Raw genomic sequence first — 9,117 nt, 5'->3', positions numbered from 1 at the left:
TTATTATTAGTAAAATTACTTTATTATTATTATTATTATTATTATTATAAGATAAAAATACAAATTACAAAAATAATGTACATAAAGAACAAACACTTGACGGAACTTAATTACATAGTTATATACAAAAATATACAAAATAATAATATTAAATTAACAGTCCCCTGATGATTGGCCAAAAACCGTTAGGCAAACTGACATTTTACCGAAAAGTCTTTTGGCCGAAAGGAAAGTAAGAAAAATGTTTTTTTTTTTTTTTTTTTTTTTTTTTTTTTTTGGCAAATTTTTTATGAGCATATTTGTGCTGGAGACGACCCGGTTCAATTTAATAGGAGTCTGATTGCTTGGCTCCTCGAATAACCCTCGTACCTTCAGAGTTAGGCGAGTTAAGGACAATGTATTTGTCTACTGTGTTGTAGTTAAGCCGGGTTACGCTTCATTGAGGCTGCCGCGGATACCCATGGGCCTAGCTCAAATCTCCAATTTCCAATTAGGACCAATGAAGAATTAGTATAAAAAAATTAGTCCTAGTAGTATGGCTGAATTTGTTGACAGCTTAGAACGCACTACTATTTACTCTACTTTACTTTACTAAGATGGGAGTAAGGTTTGGGGAAATCAAGACATGTTTACAAATAATAAGCTGCTAGATGTTTATACAGGGCAACTCGACCTAAGGATGATGTTTTTTGTATCTCATCGGTGTCCAAACGATTAATTTATATAGGCCTATCAAATTCAGATGAACATTTGATATAAACGTTTTAAAATATTTTGTTATCCCCTGACGAATCTCTGCGAACGTCCCTGACGGGGGAAGGACGAAAAGTGGCAAAGAGGGGGCTCCTAGTCCCCCTCCCCTAACGCCCCTACCCCAACTGGTTACCTCTGAGGTCTATTCTCAGTGTTGTTGTCTAGAGTAATATTTAAAAACATTGTTATTGTTGATTTATGTTCATGAATTTCCACATCGTATTTTCATCATTAGAAATGGTAAATTGCAGATAAACATTAATAATTTTACCAATTTGTGCATTTTACCAATGGATAGCATCTAAACAGTGGCGGCTGTAGGATATATTTTCTGAGGGCTAAGTTGTCCGACAGGGGGACTTGAGCTCGTAGGCTCGAGCTGGGGGAAGGGGTTGAGAGGTGGGTTCTCACTCCCAAATGAGATTTTTAAAAGAATAGCAACCTTTCGATGGCCGGAAATGGCACTCTCAGACTGTGACAGACATGTGTTGGCTTGGTGTGGGCCTATTTTTACATGTTTTCTGGTTCGACTGCTCTGTGCCTAACTATACATTTTTTTTTTTCGTTCACCAATCATGAAGCCAAGTTGCAGTATTAAATCTTACATTTAGATCATATATTAGGGCTGTGTGCAAACAAACCTCTCGGTGTCCAGGTTTAATAACAAGTTTCTGTTAGTCTTGGTCCCAATTTTCTTCTTTTATTAAACTATTAACAGTTAATTAAGTAAATATAATTTATGTTTTATTATATTTCTTTCTATTACTCACAGTAACTACAACAACAGAGCTACCGAGAGAAGTTGTAACAATTTGCCGTTGGGTTTGTTTGGAAAAAAAAACAACAGCACCAACGACCGCATTAGTGACAACTGAGGGTATGTTCTTATCTTTATTACGTACATCTGAAAATTTGTTTATAATTATTATATGACACAACAACTGAAACGTCGACAGCAGCGGAGATAACATAGACATTGGAAAAACTCTTCATGTAATCCACATACATAGAAATTAAATTGCTCGATATAACTACTTCTATTACCTGTCATTAACTGATATTAAGTTAAACTTAATTGTCCAACAAAGTTTAAAATTTTTAAATTTTGTAATTAATAAGTAACTTTTAAATATAATAAATGTTAATTTTTAAAGATTTAAACTAGCCAGTAATTTACATTTTTTATATTTATACAGAACCTACAATAACAGCACCACCGACCACATTAGTGACAATTAATGGTATATTTTTGTTTAATTCGTAAGGATTTTATATACATTGTATTAATGACTAGCTGTTAAGAAAATCAAAAACAAATAAAACAACGTAATTTGTAAACTTTGCATTCAAACAAAAGTTGGATGTTGTGGCTATCTCTAAAACATGGGTAAAAGCAGATGACACAGCTGTTTTTGTAAATATTACCCCATTAGCAGTTATTTTAACTTCATCTCGTTCATTGTTTATGAAGCGGAATCCAAAATGCAGGCGTGGATTTCAGTGTATGTGACAGCAAATTGTTATTCATTTTATTTATTTCTTTCTGAACAAAAACAATATACAATAAACAATACATTAAAACAGTAAAGGCCTGTTTACACTATGACGATAACGATCAACAATAAAAAGCTAAAAAGCAATTGTTCATAAAGAAAATAAGAGAAGTTTTCACACTAGCACGATTCGATAACGATTTATCGTGTATAAGATAACAGCAATTTTCACAAATCAAATGACGTCATCATCATGAGAAAACGATCAAATTGTATTAGTAAAAACGATTTTGATGTCATTTGATATGATTTGTGAAATTTTGTTATTGTGAAAACTTTTTATTTTATTTTCTATTGCTTTTTAGCTTTTTATCGAGGCCTTAAAACAAGAGGCCTTACAACAAATCAGACACAAATTAGTTCATAAAAACATTTAAAGAGGGAGGAAAACCAAAAAGAGAACTGAATCTACTATTAAGTGGTTTACCTTACAAAAACTGATACAATAAATATAATAATTAAAATCATGTATTATTATTATTATTAATAATAATATTATTATTATTAGTAAAATAACTTCCACGGAATAGGTTATTCAATGGGATATTTCTATTATTGGGTAGACTGTCCCATTTTCGTGGAAAATGATTAAAAACAGAATATTTAGAGGCATTGGTTCTAGCAAAGGAATGAACGAATGTAAGTTTTTCAAGATGACGAGTTTTAATTTTAACAAACTTAAAATTATCAAGTGAATATTTCCCCCAGATACAGTTAGCAACAAATATAATGCATATAACAAAAACGATCTTCAATAGTGTCCCAAAAGTTTACAAATCATTCGAAATGTTAAAATGTGGAAATCATGTCATTCTCCTAGTGGTGTATTGACCCCTTTGTTAATTGACTGCTCAATGAACGTTTTCATCATTACACATTCAAATCTACAAACATTAATTTTAAACATGAAGTTGTAATATTGTTTATGTCAAACTTTTCTATAAGTTCAATATGTGCAAAATACCACTCTGCACGATTTGTCTCACACTCTAATTTTACCGCCAGTTGTTCTCCATAAATCTGAATAAAATCACAACATATTTCAAATTTTAATGAGACAATTAAAATATAAATATATATATATATATATATATATATATATATATATATTTTAATAAATTAAAAATAATATTTCCCATGCTCAGGTAGTGGTTTGCTTGTTGGAATTTTACTGGGTATCGCCATTGGGATCGTATCGACATTATCTATTTGTATTATTCTCTGGAAAACGAGATCTAAATCTTTAAAGGTAAGCAATAGAAATATTCAAAGATTCAAATAAACTTTATTGCAAACTTAGAAAACTTTGAAATGTACATAATAATTAAAAGTACTAATATTAAATATATTAAAAATATTTAAAATACTCCAGTTAAACACATAACAGTTGAACATAGAACATAACAATTTTTCCGAATGTACAGTACTTTTATGAAGGTATTGCACAAATAAAGATAATACGCAATGAATAATGATGATAGCACAATTAACTCCCATAAGGGGTAGATTCTTGCTCCTATATCTTTATAGAGGTAAAAGGTGTTTTAACACTAAATTCTCTAAAATATAAAGATTGAGAATTGCCTTAGGTGCCTATCTGGTTTTGGAATTGAATTTATTCGGTGTAAACACCAAGGATAGCCCACAAAAGTCTAGAAGAATACTTATTTCCAGTGGGGGTCCTTCTAGTGGTGATTGGGCAGTACACCGGAAGACAATCCCCTACTTTTTTTAAAGAGTGTACTGCGTTCTTTAAAGTGCACATAGGCCATAAATGTGCACGGGACCAACAGCTTAACGTCTCATCCGAAAGACAGTGCGCTATTGTAACTTGTATTACAGCCCTCTAGCTTTTCAGCTACCTAAAACAGACTCCAATATAAAAAAGGTTGGGAATCAGGGGGTAATTTAATATATAAACAGATTATAAAACTAAACAATATATTAATATTAATAACATTTTGATCTGAATGAGTTTAAACACATATTTTCGAATAAAAGTCATTTATTATTTATTTTAAAGGCTACAAAAAGGACAAACAATGAAACGGGAGCGAAGGTAAGAAATGTAGTTAAAAACTGCAATAATAGATATTAATAAATATGGATAATACTTAGCTCTACTCACACATTTTTTATTGTAGAAGATGAAATAAATATTAATATAATATTGAATCGTAGCTCAAAGCAAACATTTGAAGGCTAAAAATTATTGATATTTTTCTTATTTTATGTAGATCTAAATTCTTAAGGATGCGTTTTTCTCTATTTATTGCTTATGCATCATGAATATAAAAGTAATGGAACATATTACCAGTACCAATCAAACAAGCATCAACGCTACAATATTTTCAAGCATCCGATACCTTTCAATTACATTACATTTAATTACATTACCTTTCAATTACATTACCCAAAAGTCTAAATTGTCAAATTGTCTAAATTGTGATTAGTTTAAATGTTAAAAGTTAAATATTTCTGTACTAAAAAAGGAAAGAAAAAGAAAGAGAAGCGATTACAAATGAACCATGATCTTATTCTTTTTTTTTTTTTATATAAAAAGAGGTTTTTACTTCCTGACTAGGGGCAGCGTCTTTTTCTGTCGCAGCCAGGCTTGAGGCACTAGGTCGAAACAAATGCTGCTGTTATATCGAATCAGATAGTGTGTTTTCTAGTGAAAAACGACGCTGCCTCGACATTGGTTGTTGGATCTCCTTCAAGACCAAAACCAAATTATATACCTTGTGTTTTGTACACAAAATCATTTACTAGAACAACATATATATATTTTAATAAATAAACCCATATATAGTGTGGACCCTAGTGTCATTTCGCGAGATAGGCTTGCCCAAAGCAATTTTATTGCATTTTCTGGATATTTTGGGTATGCTGAATCCAAAAATGCAAGGGTTAATTTTTTTCAAGATTGTCTTGGCGGCCATTTTGGAATTTCAAAATGGCCGCCATTTTCACATAAAAAATAACAATAACTGTGCCATTAGAGTAAATATCAACATCATTTTGGCAGCAAACACTATATTTTCAATGTCAACCTCTCCAATGGTGATATTCTCACTGATCATAAATGGCGGTTATCTTGAATTTTAAAATGGCTGCCGTTTTTACAGTAAAAATAACAATAGTTTGCTATTAGAGCAGGTATCAACTGATTTTGGCAGCAAACCCTATATTTTCGATGTCAACCTGTCCAATGGTGAGATTCTTACGAATCATACATGGCAGTCATATTGAATTTCAAAATGGCTGCCATTTTCACAGTAATAATAACCACACTCTTCCAGTGTACAAAAAATTGCATTATACGTTAATTGTAGTCTTTTTTTAATAACACACTACGGAAAACGGACCAGACCTTATGTTGAATAATTGGACATGAAGTTGCAGTTGCTAAAATACCAGTCCAGTAATTATAGAAAACGCACTTTTAGACAAGTATTGAATCCAGATTTTGTATCTTGTACTGAAAAAGTGTTAGAAAATGAGAAATTAATCCATATAGACATAGCCTGTAGGCATATTTTGTCTTGTGTAGACACAAGACAAAATGTGGTTCAATTAAACACACAAGTTATTTAAAATCAATACCGTACTTTTATTATTGGAATACATATCATAAGAATCATGAGATTTGCCCTTATAATACATAATAGCTAAAGCCTCCAAGGGGAGGGGTTACACGTGTAATGGTAACACCTCTCCAAACCCCATGACCAAATTCCCCCGTTTTTTACTATCAAAATGTTAGCATGTATGACAACTGCATTATTTTTTTAAAAAGTAAATATGTCGATTGAAAAAGATTTTATTACGAACTTAATAACACATTAACCAGTCCAATGGTGATATTCACATGAAGAACGGACGCCAACTGTCTTTACTCAAAATGACTGACATTTTTTCAGATGCATGTCAAGTGTTTTTACAATATCAGCCACTCCGGTATTAATCTAAAAAATTACATAAGAGTTCCTTAATTAGCAGATCAACATATCTTGTTAGAACAATAAAACTTGTGTCATGCTATTCTTCTCTGCCATCTACACATTTGAAACTTGAAATTATTTCATTAGGTAATACTGGTATTGTTTAAGAGTTTGCATGGCGAAGTAACAATAATATAAAAAAAATGTACTGGTAGATGTTGGTGCTAGTAGATATCTACATGGTGTAGAGCAAACTGGTGTAGTCAAACATGAATAAGATCGAGAACCACAATGGAAACCATTACACCAACCCACTCTCTCATCATTAATGATTAAATTGGTAGGCATACATACCACTTATGCCCTTCAAATTAGCCTCATTGTATACTACTAGTTTTTAAAGCAAATTCAGTTATTATGGTGTAGACGTCTGTTCAAGCACTTTTAAAGTGCTTGAACAGACCTCTACACCATAAAATTGGGCAGAAAATTATAGTTCTTGCGCAATTTTTTCTGGTACTCAAATTTAGCCACCACTATGACTGCTTTGGGTGCTGGAAGAGTAAAATATGTTGTTGGCAAGACCCATTAATATTTCTCCCATCAACAATTCTTTCTTGACTGAGATAATATTTTAATTGAAGTGTCATTTACAGACTTGTCAAAAAGACACATCAAGGTAACCATAGTACTTGCAATTTTCCTTTTTTTTCATTTGCAATAACCAACATTGATATAGGGTATGGCAAGTAAGCATTTATTAGTCTTGTGTCTAAGGCAGTCTATAAAATACAGTAGCATCAATGTGTCTGTCATTGATGCATCCTGATAATGTTTAACATCTTCCGACAATTGAAAGTGTTGACCTTGGTATCTGTTCCCTAAAAAATAACCAACTTTTTAAACTGCATTCTCCAAATGGATGTGCCCATGTGCCATAGATCACTTGATTTTGCCAAAAGTTAATATCTATAACAGGCACATGGTTTATTGCCAAATTTCTTTCGATGTCATATTAATTGGTTTTGCTTTGTTCATTGAACATTGAACAAATATTGAACATCATAAAATCTGTCGAATTTTTAACAAAGCTGGACTGTTTATCTGGTTTGTAATCGTTAATTTGTGTCTTTGATGCTGTCATTATTTATGATTGATATATTGATCATGTTAAACTCTAACCATTAGCAAAGATAAAGAAACAACCTTGTCTTTGTTCTATCAACTTGATACGTTGTCCCCAATCCCACAAGTATATTTTGGTATTGCCAAATAGTAAAAATATCAGTGAAGTAGATCCAACTCTTATTTCTTGGAAAAATAACCCTTAGTGAACAATAAAATTAGTTTGCGCATTCCTTGTTCTACTGTCTTTGCCGATTAAATACCCTGTGCACCTAATTGTGAGACCTCTTCCTTTCGAAGTAATTGACTGCGATTTAATTTAATCTGCATGGGAATATTACCTGTGGACTGTTTGATATATATATATATATTCAGGCCATTGAGGAGGACGTTAAAAACCACACTCCTAGTCCAGATTTCCGCGACAATCTCACAAAAAATGAGAGGCAGGCCATCGCCAATTTGCGTCAGCGTGATGATATTATCATCAAACCAGCTGATAAAGGCTCTGCCACTGTCGTAATGGACACTAAATTTTATGAAGAGGAGTCCTTAAGACAACTAAACAATCCTCTTCACTATCGGAAGCTCACAGAGGACCCCACTCCGGAAATTTCTAAGGAAGTGGAAAAATCTGTATTAAAGATGGTTAAAAAAGGTTCCATCGATCCCAAAATTGGACCCCATCTCATCCAGCTCGATCCGGCACCAGGACGATTCTATGTCCTACCCAAAATCCACAAAGCAGGCCATCCTGGCAGACCCATTATTTCGGGCAACGGTACTGCTACAGAAAAAATCTCTGAATATGTGGATGACTTATTGAGACCATATGTTGTTGCTCTCCCCTCGTACATTCAGGACTCCACGGACTTTATCCGCAAAATTAACCAAATTTCAAATTTACCTAATTATACTGTTCTGGCTACACTTGATGTTTCGTCATTATATACTAATATCCCTCATGAAGAAGGTGTTAATGCGTGCATTTCAAATTACAAGCAAATTCGGGGCAAAACCCCATCTAAATCACATCTCCGTATAAGAGACAGTGCTGATTCTGACCAATAATAACTTTGTTTTCGGCGACGGTCATTACCTTCAAATTCATGGCACAGCGATGGGCACCAAAATGGCTCCATCTTTTGCTAACTTATTTATGGGACATTTTGAGGCCAATTTCCTGTCCCTACAGCCCAAGAAACCAGAGGTTTGGTTTCGTTACATTGATGATATCTTCATGATCTGGACCCATGGTGAAGATAGTTTGGATACGTTCCTATTGAACATTAATTCGGCTCATCCCACAATCATATTCACTGCTAACAAATCCACAAGCAGTGTAGATTTTTTGGACATCACCGTGACCATGGAAAATGGTGCACTTAAAACTGATCTCTTCCGTAAACCCACGGATAAGCATATGTACCTGCTCCCTAGCAGCTGTCATCCCCCGCACTGTACAAAAAACATTCCGTACAGCCAAGCACATTGCGCATGAGACGCATTTGTTCTTCGGATTTAGATTTTCAGAATCGAACAGAAGAACTATCCGGACATCTCCGGAATAGAAATTACCATCGAGGACCCATTGAAAATGCTATTAAAAAAAAGCAAAGGACATACCTCGTGCTCAAACACTGACGTACAAACCACGTCAACGGTCGACCAGAGTGCCACTGGTCACAACCTATCACCCTAGGTTACCACCACTAAGGGCTATAATTCAGAAACATATGACC

General features: G+C 33.4%; 1 protein-coding gene across 2 annotated transcripts in view; it reads left to right on the top strand.

Moving 5' to 3' along the window:
• Positions 1 to 9,117, top strand: part of LOC117118551 — a 30,450-nt gene that overhangs the window by 18,766 nt on the left and 2,567 nt on the right. For both annotated transcript variants that reach the window (XM_033263170.1, XM_033263171.1), the window contains exons 5-7: positions 1,526 to 1,630; positions 3,452 to 3,555; positions 4,330 to 4,365. In XM_033263170.1, coding sequence (XP_033119061.1) covers positions 1,526 to 1,630; positions 3,452 to 3,555; positions 4,330 to 4,365 — 245 coding nt within the window. The remainder of the gene's footprint in view (positions 1 to 1,525; positions 1,631 to 3,451; positions 3,556 to 4,329; positions 4,366 to 9,117) is intronic.

The sequence above is a fragment of the Anneissia japonica genome, unplaced genomic scaffold (genome assembly GCF_011630105.1).
Source record: "Anneissia japonica isolate Jap-2015-1 unplaced genomic scaffold, ASM1163010v1 scaffold287869_len1821871_cov162, whole genome shotgun sequence".
Classification (NCBI taxonomy): Eukaryota; Metazoa; Echinodermata; class Crinoidea; order Comatulida; family Comatulidae; genus Anneissia; species Anneissia japonica.
This window is presented reverse-complemented; position numbering and strand designations above follow the sequence as displayed.